We start from the raw sequence: 18,238 nt of genomic DNA, 5'->3' as shown, positions 1-18,238 counted from the left end.
CTCGCTCTGAGCATATCATTTGTCAACCCCCCAAAGAGACACAGGCAGTATTGCCAGGTTTGGCTGAAAATCTTATGATAATTTGACAAATTCAGGAATGATGGGCAAAATTTTCAGAGCGGTGTCCATTTTCTGAATCTTGGGGGAATAAACATTAACTTTTATTTGCAGTGGACGTGTTTATATACAAATCAATGGGAAACATCACACACTTGTAGGCTTGCCAACACACACATTCTTTCTGCATGACTCACCACGTCATCTGAATGAACCCCACACACTTACACATACATGCAAGAGTACACATAAGGAAACATGCAAAATATAAACGCACATATAGTCAATAACACATGCCTGAGGCTTATTTTCATCACATTTGACAGATTTTCACTAAGACATACTAATCATTTACAAATAATTTTTCAGAGGAGCCGATCAGTTTTGGAGATTTGTAATGGTTTTTTATGTCAACATGTATACAACTTGTTGTGTTTGGCTGCGTGATCACCGTGGTTTGCAATGAACAAGCTCTGCTCCCTTTAGTTGGTTTACATCCCCCTCCAGCATACTTGCAGTTCAAAATGTTATTATATCATTAATTAAGGGTTACAGGTTCTTCACTTTCTAATAAGGCATCATTTATAAAGGGTTAATAAGTTTTTTTACTAGCTCTGTAGTTCATCAGTAAGACTCCTCACAGGGACGGCTGGCCAATAGAGGGCGCTATGTGCACGATATGATATCCGTATCTAGTGAAACTGAAACTAGTGTACCTCTGCAACCCTAGTCGTGATGTGTTTGTCAAGGCGTTATTTACTGCTTTATTTAATGTTGGAATAAAAGAATTGTTAAATATTTAACTGCAAAGTAGTGATGCGTTGTTGATACCTTCACTTTTTTGCATTAAATCATACTCATACTCATACATCCAATATTGGATGTGGCTCAGCCCTACGAAGAACATTTTTCACTAGCCGCCACTGCTCCTCCATTTGACAAGTTACCTTATTAATGACGTACCAACATTCATAACTGCAGACATGATGACTTAGGAGAAAGTGAGAAACCTGTGACCAAAGTATCTGTAACCTACAGTTTCATGTAATTATAGCGTCTTGCAAATTGTTCTGATGGCATAGGTTTTTGTTTGTACAAAAATACAAAAAGAGTCGGAAAAGTTGGCACAGTCTATGTGTTGCTTTCAGCTCATTCACTTCACCAGGTCAGATCAATGTGCAGTGCACTTTGCTGTCTACCAGAGTGTAATTTCTGATACTATTATTGGGTAGCCCCAATATTGAAAATGTTTAAAACTGCATTAACTGTTTTTTTTTTTGGCCACTTGGTGGCAACAGAAACAAGCTATAAACACAACACTGACATATTATCACTGAAACGCTCTTTAGAGCTGAGTGGGACTGCAGGGTCGTGTCAGAACTCTCTGTGGCTTTGTCACTATGAGCAACACAGTCATCAAATGACACAGTCATCCATTGTGGGTTTTTTTTTTAAGAAATGGTGATTATAGCAGCTTTAAATTCTACGAATGGTGTGTGTGTGTGTGTGTCAGAGTGCAACAGTCTTCCTGGTGTAAATGCAGATTAGTTGAGATGGTGTCAGAGATACGCAGGGTCCAGATGGGAGAGGGAGCAGCTCTATTTATTCTGCATCTATGTCGGCGTCCTGGAGGTAAACACAACAAACGAAGGCCTTCTGCAATTTAGCGCACTGATTGCGGCGTGGGACAAACAAACAGACAAGCTCACTGGGCCATTCTCCTGGGCCGGTGTGTGCCACTTTGCGTCCCTCGATTTAAATCTCATTTGCCTTCTCCTGGTTTTACTGAGCGCTGAGGCTGATGTGGAGCCGAGCAGCCAACAGCTCCGCTCATTGTTTGAAAGGGGGGAGATTCTCATAAACGGAGCATTTTTCAGACAATGAGCATGTGGGCGTATGGCTTTAGGCATATTTGACAGGATCAAATGACTTACACAGAAAAGAAAATTCTGTCGTTTATGAAATGATGCCCCTGTACTTATTTCATCCACATCCTCTCCTCTGCTTATTTTTTCTTTTCTTCTCACCTCCAACCCCCCCCCTTTAAATGGATTGAGGTAAAATGAGAATCTGTATTCAGTGGGTGGTTTTAAGATACACAGACTTTGTTTAGATTTGAAATGCACGTCACATATGCATGATGACATAAACCTCAAGGCTTGTCCTCAGATCTGCCTGATTTTGTCAAATAAAGAAGCTGGGGGAAATACAAGGTGTTTATCATGCTGATATTGTTTTGGCTCCATCTCCGTGCATGTGGTTTATGATGAATACATGTGTGTAAATATGCGCACCTGAGTGTGTGCTTGTGTGTTTGTGCCAATAAGAGTCCGAGGGTTTTTAATCCTTTCCTGAATAATGGGATCAGTGAGTTCAAACAGGCAGTGACAGTGCAGGGTGTGTTCACACAGAGGCAGCTGATTGTAGTCATTTGCATACCCAGTTCACAGAACATGAGTGTGAATCCTGGTTTGTGTCATGCTGTTGCACCTTTCCCACACTTCCATGACTCACCATACAGCATCTGTTTGCCCCTTTTTTCTGTCGTAAGACATAGCTTTACAGTTTAACACTAGTTAATCTTTCTGTAACTTAACTTACTGTATCTATTACACTTTCATTTACCTTCATTTCTTGAGTTTCTTTTACTCATTCATGTTGTGTAATTAAGCTATATAAAGTGGTACATTATATACTTTTAGTTTGAATTAATTAATTAATTTAATTATACATTATTATTCATTATGCCATGTCCACTGAGAATTCCTAATTCTGATTGGCAGGAAGGGATGTGATGCATGTGACACATGTACTGTACTGAAAACGCTGACTTTAATTTATTACTTCAGTATTTATTTTCTTATTACTTACAACAGAATTAACATTATTGAGATATTTAACAGGTTAGGTTGCCTTTTCATACCCCCTGACCTCTTTTAAGTTCCTACCTGTGGTTGTTGTACAAGGGACAGTTTTGAGTGTAACAGGAAGTCTGTTGTGAACCCAAAGAGAGCAAAGTCGGGTGTGTTTTACTGTCTAGTTGAAGGAAGGATCAATGCTAATTAACCCTTTCCGGTTGATTCAGAAATAAACAGAAACAAATTGTGATAGTTAGCAGGAACGCTTCTAATGAAACTTCAGCAAAAGAAATTCTGGAAAAGAACAAATAAAGCAAAAAAACAAACAAAGACAATCTAGAAAAGAACAAATTAAGACACATCGCTCTGCAATGGTTCAAGTTCTGTAGCTCCAAAGATGAAAACAAAGTTGTATATAAAGAGAAACCAGTTGTAAAGATAATAATTAAAAGCTTCCAGTCAATGTTCTCACCCTTCTATTCTCTCATGCAGACAGGTGTATATATGCATCGCTAACTTGTACAGATGCACCAACAACTACTCTGAGACGTCAGGCCTGCCAATGTGATTATTATGCAGAAATTAGAACTGTGCAGAGGAGAGCTAAACTCAGTTTGATCTCTCTGATGTGTGTGTGTGTGTGTGTGTGCGCGTGCGTTTGCGCGAGCGTTCATGTCTATACGAGCGCAAGAGACAGAAATAGAGACAGAGGAAGAGGAGAGAGATGCTGTCAACTCTCTCCATCCTCCTCCTCCACCTCAGTGAAGCAGATGTCCAATTGAGTCTATTTAAAGCCAGTGCAGTATGGCTGCTGATGCTGAGAGCGCCGAGCTGTAGCTTTGCATTACTGTTGTCTTTCCTACAGCGTGCTCGACTCTGAGCTCAAATTCTCTTCCATGTGAGCTAGCGTTTCTGCTCTGCAGAACGTCACCTGGAAATTACCTCAAAGCTCATTATCATAGAAAACCTCGACACCCCAATTTTTGGTATTTAAAAAAAAAAAGTTTTAACTTCAGCTGGTGGATCTCATGGTCCTCTAATTGCACATGGTTTAAACAGTAAAAACCAGTCGGTAAAAATAAAAATGCACAATTATCAAGCTAAAACAAGACTGAGTTATGTCTCATATTCAAAGGGCATTTTTCCAAACCAACTGTCTAAAATGAAACCACAGCAGTTTCCTGTCAAACTGACCATTATCTGTGAGTGCATGTGCAATGACTAATATCATATCTGAAAATAACAAACCACTTGTGCTGTAACTCCAATGGCTTTGGCAGAGACTTTCAGTCCCACTCTGTTCTGTTGTCCCAGACAATTATCTGAAACAGACACAGTTCTGACACTCTTGAGTTTGTTTTGTTTTTTCCATCGGGGCTCATCTGTTTTTTCCCAATGAACAAATAGATGGGAGCTCAGAATATGGAGGATTTGGCTGATGCCTTGTCATTCTTCGCCAGGGATGACGCATCTGCTGCCTAGGTCTATGTCTATGTCTAGGGGAGGGGAGAAGAAAAAAAACAGTTATCAACAGGATGTGGTGGTGTCAGACAGGAAGTCAGCGCTGACGGGGGTTTGCAGAGAGCCAGATAATCTGCAGGGCTGCCTTGATGCCTCGACTAGCAACTGCAACACCCTTCACCGAACAGTTCTGTCTGAATCTCAGCTGTAAAACATTTGACATGTCACTGGGAAGCTGCAGCAGCTTCGTTAAGTGGTTTCTGATCAGCTTTAGTTGCATAATGAAACATTAGATAATTAATTGTGCTTCAGTGTTACTAAGACTAAACGTACTTTTAGGAGGAAACGTTATTTGTAATTGGTAATTGTCAATAGCTTACTAATGGTATTATAATTAATTTACTGAGTAATCGCAGGTAAATCTGAAAAAGTCTTTGTCTTGTGTTAACTCTTTTTTGAAGTAAGTAGGAGGATAATCTTTACTCAATGCAAACATACTTGTTACAATAAGTGTAATTTTCTTGCAGTGATCTGCCTCCTCTTAAACTACTCAAACAAGTAAAATAGTGTGTGAAACATATGCTCCCCACTTACAAAAAAATCCTCCTCAAAGGAGGTTTAAGCCTAAAAATTAAACAAAACGACGTTGAAGTTGATACTTTTTGCAGTGTGCAGATTCTACAGTGTGCCAGCCCTAAAAATGTGTGTAAACTCTATTCCCCCCGTTATATTTGAATAAAAAGATGGGTAAATGAGTTTCCTAGGTGGGGTTTACCCTTCTCTACTGTACATCTCTACATTTCCAGCAGCAGCCTTCCTGCGAAAGAGGGACCGCAGGAAGCTCGGAGACGCGTCTGCAGAGCTCTACAGGAGGGGGCGGAGGGAGACAGAGAGAGAGAGAGGAGAGAGAGAGAGAGAGAGAGAGAGAGAGAGAGAGAGAGCGAGCTGTGACAGCGCTCATCACCCACTGAACAACCAGGACGGGTTGCATCCGAGCAATCGCTGCCATTCGCAGACGGAGTTTACAGCCTTTGCGCCGCTTTTTCTTTCGATCTTTTTCTGCCGCACCCCCTCCCTCTCCCGGTGCTGCCCAGCCAGTCGACCATGGTTTCTATAATTTCAGACCTGGACCCCCTGAAAAGCTGGAACGCGTTAAGGTAAGCGTCCGGTCAGTTTCTCCACAGCCTCGCCATTGTGAACGGGGTGATAATAGACAGGGGATAGAGACAGAAGTGCGGTGATGTTTTGGAGAAAATAAGGGTGGGACGCGGCGCAGGCTCGCAGCCTTCAGAGCTCTGGTTCCGGCGCTCTGGTGCGTAATTACGCACGGATTGCGCTGTTTGGCAATAATCTGCGCCGAGTATAGCGCTCTTTCCACTTTCTGAGCTGCTCTTCTCCCCTGCTCTGCCATGAGTCTGACGCATGCATGCTGCTCTGTGTCTGCGTACATCTCATTAACCCCCGATGCTGCCCCGCACGGCTTCATCATCACCAGCATCTCCAAACTTCGTCCATTCCAGCGTAGAAGTAAGAATAACACTCATTTATCACCCTCACACCCCCCACCCCCACCCCGCCCCCTCCTTCCACCCATGCTGATTTGGTCCCTCCAAACGTTGAAGAGCCTCGTGCACCGCCAGAAAAAGTATGCCCCTCCAGGAATTTATCTTGAAACATTTACTCATGGCTGATTGCCTGCAACAGAGCGCTTTTAGAGAACATTAAATTTTATCTCCCGAGCTGCAAAACATGTTTTCAGTGCTGCTCCAGCAACACAGCCATTTATTGCTTGGCAGGAACAGGCAGTTCTGATACAGATCTGATTCACTGAGCCTCCTATGAGGTCAAAGGTGAAACTTTTCTTGCTCACCTTGTCTTGAGTGAGCACTCTCCTTTTTGTTAAACAGCTATTAGACTCATAGGCAGGACACAAGGCTTCATCTTGGACCTGCAAATCACTATGAATACATTCACTGTCATGAAGCATCTCAGCAGAAAAGCCTATGAATTTAAAAGCTGGATTTTAAAAGGCCTTGTCCCTGAATATTTCAGCCATTTGATAAATAAGTCATTATTCCCTCGGCAGCGGCGGGGACTATCGCAAATTCTATTTTAGAACGGAGAGAGGAGGCAGAACCCTCAAGACCCTCAAATTATTCTTTTAATGCTGCCTCTCCTCTCTTTTATCATTTTATCCCCCCCCGCACTGCCCTCCATCCCACCATCATTATCCACAAATCCAAAATAGAAAATGAGTGGAGTAATGTAGAGCAGGCATATTTCAGTAAACTGCTGATGGACGAAGGAGGGGGCTAAATGATGTCATTTCCAAACAGGCAGTGGTGACCATCCAGACTGGGAAATAGGACATGCAGCTGACCACACACACACACACACACACACACACACACACACACACACTCATAAATAGCCGCAGTAGAGACTTTCTCTGTGGACACACTCCTCTCCTCTCGGTCTATTTGCTTAACGGGGACAGATCTCCTGGTAGCATTAAAAAGTGTCTCTTTAACTAATTTTAGCGCAGATAACGAGTTAATAGTTGACATTTTGGCCTCACGGCAGCCATGTTACCTTTAAAGGTCAAAGGTCAAAAGTGAGGATTTAAGTTTCGACTGCAAACTTTTGCATAGGAATTCCGAAGAGAGTTAAAGTTTCATTGTCGGGTCTTGAGAGCAGGCAGAGTCAGATCAGTCGTTAGGAAGGAAGGAAGCAAAAGAGGACTGAGAAAAGGAAGGATGGAAGGAGAGAAAGAGGAGACAGATGATTATTTACCTCCCCCTCTGTCTCACGTCTCTTCTCTTTATTAAACCTTTGTTCTTCCAGATTAGAGGCAGGAGCAGCTGTCCCTATCCAAAGACGGCACATCTTAATAAAGACCAGCTTACCGCCGGCCTGTCACTCATACTCTCTCGGCGTCACGCGCACACACACACTTTCACCAACTCGCTCGCTCTTTCCTTCACACACATAAATGAGCACTCACGCCCACAAACGCACTTCTCAATCATTTATGATAATGAAGCACCTTGCCGGCGTTCTCTGCGTCGTTTTCTCCCTAATGAGACTCACCTCTGTCATGCTCAGACACACACTTAATGCACACACACACACACACACACACTTGGAGACTCATATCATAAACCTAGCATTAACAAGAGAGTGTGTGTCGTTTCTTTTGTTATTGTCGAGCACCAGAAGCATTTGTACAAAGGAAAGCGACAAGGAGCACAAACACTTGATTTAGTTAGCCTGAATTTTTGGCATTGTGGTTGAGTGACAGCGAGGACTGAGCGACCCTGTAGACTCTCTGTTTTTGATAATTGATTTCTGCTGGTAAAATTTAACAAACAAAAAAGATGTTCCGTCATTAAGTTTTTAAAACAAGGACATTATGAAGAAAACTATCGCTGCAGATGAAAGATGAGACCTCACTGCTATAACACAATTAGGCAACATGATATGCATATTAGCACAATTAGCTGATTAATGCAGCTGTGTGGAATTTGATTTACTTTAAATACAATAAGGAGTTAATTCAAGTGACAAATGTGTGTGCATGCATGTGTTAAAAGCAAGTGTTATCTGATCAGCAGCGGGGCGTGTCTTTTATTCTGCATTCACTATCCCTGCTATCTTATATACTGTATCAGTCTATACACACACACATATATATAAACACACACTCATGTTCCAGAGGGAGTGCAGTGGATGAATCTGTCCGTGCCTCTCACAGTACATGCCACATATCTGAAGTGCAGTTCAGTTATTCCATAATGAGAAACAGCATGCATATTAATTCCATCTGATTACATCCAGCTACCACACACACACACACACACGGCAAAGTCGAGATGTGTTCTGTATTCAATTAGGGAGGGGAGAGAGGAGAGCTCAGGTTTTTATTCTTTTACGTCTGGTTAAATCATTGCTGGATATTCAGAAATGGCAAAGATAAAAGTGTGTTTTTGTAGAGAAATACGGCCAAACTAGAAGTGTAGTTAAGTGAGTATATTCAGGGTCTGAGCACAAATGTTAAAAGTTCACCATCATTCCTTCGCTGCTCCGTTTTCCCTCCTCGATCTCTTCGGGGTCCGTTTTCACCGTCGTCCAATCACCGAAATCCTTTCGCTTACGCAGGTGTACCGTCCTGCAGCTCGAGTGCCCTCTGAGCGAGGCGGGAGGAGAAGGGAAGGGAAGAGTGAGGAGGTTGACAGCAAAAGGGGGCTTGACCTTTGACCCCGCAGTGTTGGTTTTAATTAATCCACTTAAAGAGTTTGTCCGCTTGCATTATGTGTCACTTTATATCCCGCCGGACCAGGAGGAGAGGCACAAATCCATCTGCCTAATTACCAAGACCACTGTTTGAATCTTTAAATCCCCTCTGATAGTGTGTGTGAGTGTGGCGTGAGAGTGTGTGTGGTGCTTTATCTTTAAGCCAGACCTTTTCTCCACTCAGGATTATTCTGGTTTTAACTAAAGGGTTAGAGTGAAAACATTTCGTAAAGGCAGTTAATGATTTTCAGCACGAAGCTGCCGATAGTCAGTGTTTTATCTTTGAATTCAAGCATTTTCATGCTTAGAAATTGCCACGTTTCAAGTGGTTTTCCCAGAATTTCCTTATTGTCATGTTGAAAAAAGGCCTAGAAAAAGCATGTTATGGGACACTGAAGCCATTATGTAAAATGAGGCAGCTGTCATTTCATCATGAGAGTCAAAAACAGCTAGTTTGGTAATGTCTGATTTTGAATCAGAATTCACGATGAACTTGATAAATCCCTCTAACTTTGGAAAAACTCCTCCCTCCTCCTTCCTTTCCATCTTTCCATCATTGTTTTTTTCAATGTAGAAATGAGGCTTATTTGTTTTTATTGTAATACTTTTTCCATAGAGGTGATGACAGTCTCTGCTGCCCTCCCTGCCCTGATTTGCTCCCTGGTGTTTGCAACTGAATTTGACGCATTTGAATGATGACGCTGTTTAAGTCATGATGCGACGTCAAGCTATTTCCAGGGGTTTATTCTGGGTTCAGAGGAAACACCTTAGAAGGTTTGGACGTACGTTGCAGTTCTTCGGTCACCTTGAGGTTGATGTTGGGGCTGATTTGGTTTGAATGAGAAGCAGGGTTCGGGAGCGGGCTGGTTTTAGAAAAAGAACTCGGACTGTAAATTTATCTTCATATTTTGATTTGTAGAATAAAGTTTAGCCACCTTTTGGGGTGTAAAATCCACAGTGCAGAGTCAAACCGATATACTAAATAAGATCGATGCAATGAATCATAACTAGGGTCTGGACATTTTTGTGGTGTTTTTGCCAAATGATGTACCCCCCGACTGGAGCTTGTTTTTTAAATGATGTGATACAGGAAAAAGCAGATTGACAAGTTTAAATGAAAGTGATGGCAGCGGGAGGGAGGGTCGGGGTGCTGCGGGGCAGACAAAAAATTCACTCTCCGCTTCCCACAGCTGTCAGTCAAAGCTTTGTAACAGCAGAGAACAATACGGCATTCAGCATCCGAGTGACGGAGGCGGACGGGGCGGGCAGAAGGAGAAAGAGAGGGAGGGCTGAATTCCTCTGAACCCCCTGGAATCAGCAAGGGATAATTACATAGTTGAGGCAAGAGAGAGCGTCACGAAACACAAAAGAGACGGAGGAAAGATGACAGAGAGGGAAGGGGACTGGAAAAGCTACAGACGAGCAGGAAAGACTAGAAATTACAGGAGAGAGGTGGAAAAAGAGAATGAAAATGCAGGCGAGACTCATCCAGGTGTGTGTGTTGTTAAGCAGACAGTGTTTTATGAAAAGTTGGGAATTGTTCAGTCAATGCCACCTCTGATGTGATAGTTATATTTTTACTATAGGGTTAATAATATGGGATTTACAATGCAGAAAGTTACCAAGTACTTACTCAAGTACTGACCCTAAGTGCATTTTTTCGGTACTTGTACTTCTACTGCACTACTTTTCATAGGCAAATATTGTACTTTTTACTCCACTACATTTATTTAACATCTGTAGTTACTTGTTACTTTGCAGATTTACATACAAAATATATGATTATCTTATGAAATGTAATGCATTTTTATAGGCTAAACTACCCTATAGGACTGCAACTAACTGGAAAAAAGTGAAAAATGCGAGCATTACCCAGTTCCCAGAGCCCACGAAACATTTTCAAATAGCTTGTTTTGCTTTCTTATTGTCTGGACAACAGGTGTAAACCCAAAGATATTCAGTTTGCCAGTTTAACTCATTTTTTTCTAGATCAAAATGACATTTCATTTCATGATCAATTTAGTTAGTAGATGACACCCTAAACAATAGCCACAGTCATTAGATATATGGCGTTTACTATGTGAAAAAGCACCTCTGCTCTTTTCCCCTGAAGGTAATGTTTTATTTCATAAAAAATGTATTAAATTTGTATGTTTTTAGTATGGGTGGTCTTTATTTCAGACGAGTTGGGCTGCCTCTGATGTGAAACACTGCACTTAACACTGCAATCTGACAGGAGTCATGCTGCAAATTGAGTACTTTTACTTTTGATACTTAAGTTACATTTTGTATACAGGACTTCTGTCTGTATAGTGATATTGCAGTTTCAGCTAAGTAAAGGATCTGAAATCTTCTTACACAACTGATGATGTTAATGTAAAGTATTCATCACATTTCCACACATCTAAGTATAAGAATGTTTATTATTTTTGGTTTGTAAGGAGAGGTTTGTGGACAAAATGCCATTTCCGAGGCGTTTTCCATTTTGCCAAGAGTAAAGGTATCTGGGGAAACAGAGTGCTCATGAGGAATGAAAATGGACGTATTTTGAAATATGTATCAAAATGTCATAGTGTGTAGTTTCCGTGTCTCCTCCTGCCACAAAAGTCAAAACCTGGGTATTGCTGCAAATTCTCAGCCTTTCAAACAGAATGCTCACAGGTTACTGTGTGTGTCTGTGTGTCTGTCTGTGTGTGTGTGTGTGTGTGTGTGTGTGTGTTTCATGTTCTTATATCCCGGTGGGGACTTGAATGCACACTAGCCCATGGGGACTTGAGTCACTGTGGGCACAAAAATTGAGGTCCCCATTGGTAGAGGTCTTAGGTTATGGTAAGGGTAAGGGTTAAGGTTAGGGTAAGGGGCTAGGGAAAGCATTATGTCAATGACTGTCCCCCACAGGGATAGTGAAACAAACTTGTGTGTGTGGACTGTGTTCCTGTCCCATCCTCTGCGTTTGTTGCCAGATTCAGCATTCATCTTGCTTGATTTCTTCCAAAAGTAAGATTACCTACCGCAGGTTTACAGATCACACCACACACACACACACACACACAGAGGACATTGTCTGTCCCTTTAATGTTATTTTTGACTAAAACAAGTGTTGTTGCCTGTCATGGCAGATGCAGTAGCTGTTTTTTTTTCTTCTTCTTTTTTTCCCCCAACAAAGATCAGCTTAGTCAACAGCAGCCGCAGGGATTGAAAACACAACTGTACCACACACACCTCCCATGACAATCTGCGTGTGTGTGTGTGTTTCTGTGCGCGTGCATACAGACAGCATATAATCAGGGAGCATGAGGGAACGTGACTGCACGTGTAAATCAAAAATGCTGAAAGTATAAGAAACACAGACTGTCTTTGTTTCTGCTAGTTTGTATTTTTTTCTTGTGTTGTTTTGTTTTCTTGTTTTTCCATTTATCTTTGTCTTCTTTATTTCTGTCTCTTTTATTATCTATCTATCTGTCTTTTCTCTTCTGTCTGTTTTTCTGTCCTTTCTTTTTTTGTTTCTCTCTTTTCTCCTGAGAAGCCAATTTCCTTTTTGCTTTCTTTAATTTTCTATTTTAACTTAAACTGCTCAGTGCAACCTATACATGAGCCTCTGCACACACACACACACACACACACACACACACACACACACATCCAACACACAAACACACACGCACACACTCACTTAACACCACTGGCCCAAAGTGACAAATCTGTTTAATAATGCACCACCTGAAGCACGGCACTCTATCTCTATCTCTCTTGCTCGCGCTCTCTCTCTCTTTCACCAACCCTCTTGCTCCTCACACACACACACACACACACACACACACTAATCATTCCCTTTGGCTGCATTTTAGTGCTGTACTTTGTTACAGTCTTATTCTTACAATGGCCAGGCCCATAAAGAAGCCTTTTACCTGCATGTGTGTGTGTGTGTGTGTGTTTCCTCCGGTGACACACCACCGCCTTGAGAGACACAGGAAATATAGAGTAGACTCTCTCCTCCACCTTCTCTCTTTACATCCCTTCTTTTTTCTCTTGTTTAAATTTCTCCTCCACCTCGCAATCATTATCCGCGGCAGATTTCCTCCGCTCTCTTCCAACGCATCGCATTCCTCCCCCATTTTTTTTTTTCCTCACAGTGATCCTCTACAAGCATGTAACCAGGAGGAAAAGAGGAAGACGATTGGGGGGGTGGGGGGGTCTTGTCTGAAAAAATAAACAGATTTTGCTTGCAACTGAAACGGAAAGCTTAGCTAGGGTAAAGGAGGGGGGAGTGGAGGGAGGATGGGAGGGAAAGAGGAGGAGGAGGGATGAGGGGGTGAGAGTCAGCGAAGAAAAAAAAAAACATTGGCACTCTGCCCGGTGAAAATAAGAAAAAAAAAAGGAATTAAATCTCTTTGTGTGTGACTGATGGATGCTCAAAGTGGAGCCAAAAAAAGAAAAAGAAAAAAGCAGAGACGCATGACCAGAGGCCAAATGAAAAACTGACCAATCATAGTGAGTGTTTGGTTTTGCAAAGATCACTTCAATAGGTCAGATTGAAGCTGTGCAGTACCATAGGCTATCTGTAAAGGAAATCATTATTCTTCATGTAGATGGATATGTTCTCCATTTATTGATGATTTTATTTTGCAAAAAGAACCAAATGAGTTAATTACAGATAATCCAATAAATGGGGCAGATATCGGCTTAATATTAAAAAGCCTGATCTGGTTGTCATGATGGGTAAGATGCAGTTTGATTGATTATACTGTACAAGTATGCGTCATTGTAAATACCATCTTTGGTTTCAGTGGGAAATTTTATTGTTCCACCGTCTAAAATATAGCCTTTTCTGAATGAGGTTTGGCATGAAAATGGTCAAATTTAAAACGTGCTGAATGGCGGTACAAAAGATCAACTGTCAGCACCTTCATTTCAGAAAGTATCCCAACAAGCTTTCAGAAACCTGCATCGGTCACACTGCAGAGAGAGAAAAATATAGAGAGGATGAGAGGGAGAGCTAATGAATTATGGGTGGCCTATGAATAGAGAGGGAAAGAGAGAGAGGTCTGTGCTCTGTCGCTCTCTTCCTCCTCCTGGGTTATGGAAGTGTCACGCTGTGAGTGTTGCCATGCAGATGGTGACCCTGGAGTGTTGCAAAAGGGAGGGGGGGGGAAGAAGGAAGAAAAAATAGCAAGCCCAAGAGAAAAAGAAGTGAAAAGAGAGACGGAACATTGATTTTAATTTTTTAAATACAGGAAGTAAAGCTGATTGACTGCAGAGGGTTCACAGTCATCTTTAATCACAGTCATGATCACTGTCAACTGGATACAACCAGTTCAACCAGATAGATAACGTAGTATTGATCAATTCAGAAACATAATCATTCAAACTACAACACTTTGTCTGAGCTTTTTGAGTCCCCAGTTATCAGTTAAACCCAGATACAGATTTAGTGAGGAGGGTTGGGGTCAAAGGTCATGGGCTGGGGGGTTGTACTTGTATGACGTCAACAGACATGGTACTGGCAAGTGGAAAAGATAAACCAGAGCAAGAATAAGAACTTGGACATACACAACTCTTACACTCAGTGTATGCCATGAAGTAGATCACATACACACACTTACATAGTGTTGAAAAGGGAACAGCGCTGCAGGGTGGAGTCCAGATAGCAGGAATACTGTATGATGCAACAACCAGAGCTGATTCGCTCCAGACTCTGAGTCGTTATGTCTCTGTGAAAGAAAGGAAAACCCCCTTTTACAAAGTAAAAGTACTGTAGTACTGAACATTAGCTGTTGTAATTGTAAACTTTATGAAATATGAACTTATGTGTAAGAAAATGTGTACAAAGACCGCCTGCATGATTTTCTGCAAGTATTTATTTGGTTGGTTTTTATTGGATATGTTTCAGATCCCCTGGGAAGACCTCTAATTCCAGTAGAGTACTGAAGTCACATTTGCACCATTAGCTGGTCCATTCATGCTTCACTGTCAGTGGCTCATTCACCAGCAGACTAGTAACGTGCAATCATATTCATACAGGTGTACACGGTGGCTGATAGCCTCATGCCAACACCGTTTGCTGCTGTAGCTCCCTCCACCACCCCAACCGCCTCCTTACGTGTTAAGCTTTCGGTATTTTTGACCTAAGATCTAATGTTCGTGTTTGTTAAAGGGGGATTATGTCTTCATCGCTGTGCAGATTCTTTGAGAGTTCCCTCAAAGAGCAGAGCATTTTGCTAAGTCTAACTATATAAACATTTGCTTTAAATGGTACATTCCTTAATCGGAGTGTCTCCGACTGCACAGGGTGAAGCCAGTGTTCTGACAGTCCAAAATGTAAAGATAGTCAGAATATTGAGCAAAACAATCAGAATAATCTTTTTAAACATACTTATGCAGCTCTAATCCTTCATTTCACTTTCATATGTAATGTTTCCATTGTATCTCTGTGACTTCTGTCATGTGACATTATTAAAATGCTGCTATGCTGCTATGTATTATGCACCTCCGGATCCTTTGCCATCTTTGCTGTAGTTCGCTCAAACTCCGCTGCTCTACAGTGACTCAAGTATTACTTCACCATGCACACCCAACACTGGAGATTTTAAACTTTCAAAACTAACTTGGAGTTTCACGAAACTCGCATACATCAAAAGACATTTTAAGCTGAAAAAGGAAGTGGCAAAGCAGTAGTATTACAACATTTTGCATCCTGACACATTTTTGTTGGATCTGTGCTCTGATTGGTTAGCTTATGGGCACCTGACTTTGTTATTTATGGCATTTAAGTGTCCGTATTTCAACTTATCTCTGAGATAACTCATTGATTACTCATTGCACTTTAAAGTGGCATTGCTACAATAGAACCTTTATCACAGTTCATTGATTTTATACAGGAGGTGGACAAAATAATAGAAAACTGAATTAACACCGCTTTCACAATCTCAACAAAAAAGTGTCAAAAAGCTTTGCATTTACTGATGGGATTGGTTTATTATATTATAAGATGTTATATATTTTGTCCAATGTACTTCTAAGTTAAGAACAGTCAATTTGTTCAAAATTACTTCACTGCACCCAAGTTTTCAAGCAGCCAAGTATTGAGAAGTGCATTGTCTTACTTCTTAAAGACCAAAAAATTGGATAAAGATAAAAATGTCAAGAGGGCGAAAGTATCGAAGAGCAGCAGAGAAGCAGGAGGAGACAGACGGTGTTACTGCAGCTGCAGAAACAGTGTGTGTTTTATAGAAGTGGACTGTTGCTTAATGTTCTGCTCAGAGTCAGATGACTAAAGAAAGAGCCCCGGAGCCATCATGGTCATTACATCTCATACTGTCTGTCTGTCTGTGTGTGTGCGTGTGAGAGAGAGAGAGAGAGAGAGAGAGAGAGAGAGAGAGAGAGACATATGAAGTGGGAAGTAGAAACCTCAGTTCCTCCTCTAGAGTTTAGTGTCAAATATATTGAGGATATTCATAAGCACATTTAATGACACACATACACACACAAAACAATTGTTTTGTCAGTTATAAGAACATTGCATTGACTTACATTCCCTGGAGACTTACCCAGACTTTAAGCATTAAATGCCTAATCCCAAGCCTAACCTTATTCCTGACCAAAAAACAAGTCTTAGCCCCCTTAAATTTAAGGGTTTGCCTTGTGGGGACCTGCTTCTTGTCTCCAAATGGATGTAAGTCCCCAAAATGTGGCTGTGTGCACAGATTTATGTCCCCGCAATGTGTTTAATACAACTACACACACACACTCAGCAGGAGTTGCAAATCCTGCCCTTGCAGCCCTGAGTATATTTCTAGCTTTCGTTCTTGGAACTTTGCTTATTCCTGTCTTCAATTCTTTTTCTTTCTTTTCTTTTCTCTCAAGACCGTGTTGCCACTATTTTAAACAAAGCATCTTCAAATCTTTTGTGTGCCTCTCTTTGACATAATCCTGGTGTCTGTTGCCGTGGTTACACTGTCTTAATGTGCCATTGATGTGACTGTATGTATTAACAGCATCGCTGACTCCCGGCAAAAAACTTTAAATGTGTTTCTCTACTTCTCCTTCTCTCCCTCTCTCTCGACTCTGCGAATGGCGTGTTTTCTTTGTGTCTAACAGAAAACACAAGTGCACTTGTCTGTGCCACTTTCTTATCGATAGGATTTAACTGATAGCTGGTTATTTTTGGATTGCAACTGATACAAGCTGATATCCTATACTATTATTCACTATCTTTAAAGTAAATTTTGACTATTTTCATGCTGGGAAATTCACAAAATGCATGTTTTTGCCAGTGTGGAAGCCTCTGAAAAGCAATTTAGGCCCTAGTGGCCTAGTTTTAATCTTCATTAAAAGTAGTAGAAACAAGTGTACTTGTGTGTTGTCTGATCTGAAAATGTAGAATTAGAATCAAATCAGGGCTTCCGATACACAATCGGTTTAGTATTAATTAAATCTGCAGTGAATGTGTAATTATTTGTGCGTTATTATTTCAGTCCATGTCGTGTCTTGTGGCCATACGCACTGAATGTGCCGGCAATGAGCTTCACAACAGCAACATTATGACAACATTTTATCTCGTCCCCTCGACGCCGCGCTTTGGAAGATGACGGTAATTTGGACGAGATGTTTCAAGGCCTTGGGTTCTCTCTCCTCGCTTGCTGACGGTCCCTGGTGCACTGCAACATTAAAGCCAGACTGGAGCGTGAACGTATGGCTGGCTATTAAATGGCAATCACAGACAGAAGAGCTCTTTTATAGACGAACACATTTCTGCTTAATAGCTCTCAGAGCAAAGTCGTCCAAATATGACATTTCAAATGAAAGCCCTCTGAATGCCAGAGCTTATTAAAATCTTTGCTGAAATCTTTCAATTTGTCAGTTTTTACGTGATGTGGGTCAGAATGAAATCTGGATTGCAACCTGAAATTCTCATCTTAGTTATGTGATCATGCTTTAAAGATTTCATGAGTTGTATTGAGCATCAGGGGTGTCTGGCTTCTTCTAATAGTGTCATGCACAGTTAACTCGCCGTACATCACCGTGGTCGATGTTCCAGACCGCTCGCGGCACCAGCTTAGCCCGTCGGACGCACTGCAATATGTGGAACCTTGTGAGCCTTCTCTGCTCTGTGTCCTGAAATTACAGGGACCTCTCACCCCCTAATGGCTGCTTGAGGGCGGAGTTAATGTCATCAGTGTGCCCTCTTCTCAAGCCTGGGAGTCCTGCTCCACTCTGCCCCATTAATTTCAAGTGTTTCTCATATCCTTTGCCCCCTTACTTTCCATCTTTCAGCCCCCTCCCTCCTTCCATCATCACCTTGGTGCGCCCAGCCCAATCTCGGCGCTCTCCTGGCTCATTTTGAGCTGTAATTGGACAGGAGTCCCGGGGGATGGTCGTCAGCACGCCCCAGTGCCTCGCGTCCCATCTCCAGAGTGGAAACGCACCCGGCCATGGTCGATAAGCAGTGCTCCCGCTCAGTCCAACATTCCCTACTCTGCTAACTTTCAATGGGCAGAATGACTGGGCTTCTCTTTAAAAGTGTTCTCTAAAATAGGCATACAGCAACGTATGACCGCCTAACCTCCCCA

General features: G+C 41.8%; 1 protein-coding gene across 5 annotated transcripts in view; it reads left to right on the top strand.

Moving 5' to 3' along the window:
- celf2 (cugbp, Elav-like family member 2) overlaps positions 1-18,238 on the top strand; it is a 490,833-nt gene that overhangs the window by 280,446 nt on the left and 192,149 nt on the right. For 4 of the 5 annotated variants that reach the window (XM_044185301.1, XM_044185299.1, XM_044185298.1 and 1 more), the window contains exon 1: positions 5,341-5,533. The exons of the other annotated variant lie outside the window; for it this stretch is intronic. In XM_044185301.1, coding sequence (XP_044041236.1) covers positions 5,481-5,533 — 53 coding nt within the window. In that variant the 5' untranslated portion in view covers positions 5,341-5,480. Of the gene's footprint in view, positions 1-5,340; positions 5,534-18,238 lie in introns of those variants that run through there. 5 annotated transcript variants of the gene reach the window in all.

Source organism: Siniperca chuatsi, linkage group LG23 (genome assembly GCF_020085105.1).
Source record: "Siniperca chuatsi isolate FFG_IHB_CAS linkage group LG23, ASM2008510v1, whole genome shotgun sequence".
NCBI lineage: Eukaryota > Metazoa > Chordata > Actinopteri > Centrarchiformes > Sinipercidae > Siniperca > Siniperca chuatsi.
Note: the sequence above shows the minus strand (reverse complement) of the source record. Positions and strands in the feature narration are given on the sequence as shown.